The 462-nt window shown below is 45.6% G+C and overlaps 1 protein-coding gene across 1 annotated transcript in view; it reads left to right on the top strand.

Moving 5' to 3' along the window:
• The window catches only part of CSUI_008062 (uncharacterized protein), a gene marked incomplete at both ends in the record, with an annotated part of 2,188 nt that continues 1,726 nt past the window's right edge, over window positions 1–462 (top strand). The window contains one exon of the mRNA XM_068068201.1: window positions 1–269. Within this exon, the coding sequence (XP_067919823.1) occupies window positions 1–269 (269 nt within the window). The remainder of the gene's footprint in view (window positions 270–462) is intronic.

Here is a 462-nt window from a genome sequence, read left to right as displayed (position 1 = left end):
ATCCTTCTTCTTCTCTTTCTCCTAGTAAGAAGAACGTTGTTTCTTCGCCCTCTTCTCCTTCTTCATTGTCTGCTTACGGAAGAGATAAGACAGATGATAACCGAAAGAGAGGAGAAGATGATCGGACAGCAAAAGATGCAGAGGGAGATGATAAGAAGAAGAATAAAGATGTCTCNNNNACAAAGGAAGAAGAGGATGGAGAAGAGGAAGAAGAGGATCGTGATGAGAAGAAGAGCAAGGATAAGAAGAAGGACACTGGGGTCGACGCCGTGAATAAAGATTGCATGCATATGTCTCCTGTTGTGTTAAAGCAGCATCTAGCAGGGACGTGTCTCCCTTGCTCTGAATATCAGCAAGGCAAGTGCAGAAGAGGAGAGAGCTGTCCATTCTGTCATCATAAAGATCATCAAACAACTCACTCCAGAAACGCAGGAGGAGACGGGGGGGGGGGAGATGCATCTT

The sequence above is a fragment of the Cystoisospora suis genome (genome assembly GCF_002600585.1).
Source record: "Cystoisospora suis strain Wien I chromosome Unknown contig_4406, whole genome shotgun sequence".
Lineage (NCBI taxonomy): Eukaryota > Apicomplexa > Conoidasida > Eucoccidiorida > Sarcocystidae > Cystoisospora > Cystoisospora suis.
The sequence above is the reverse complement of the archived record's forward strand: the minus strand, read 5'-3'. Positions and strand labels throughout refer to the sequence as shown.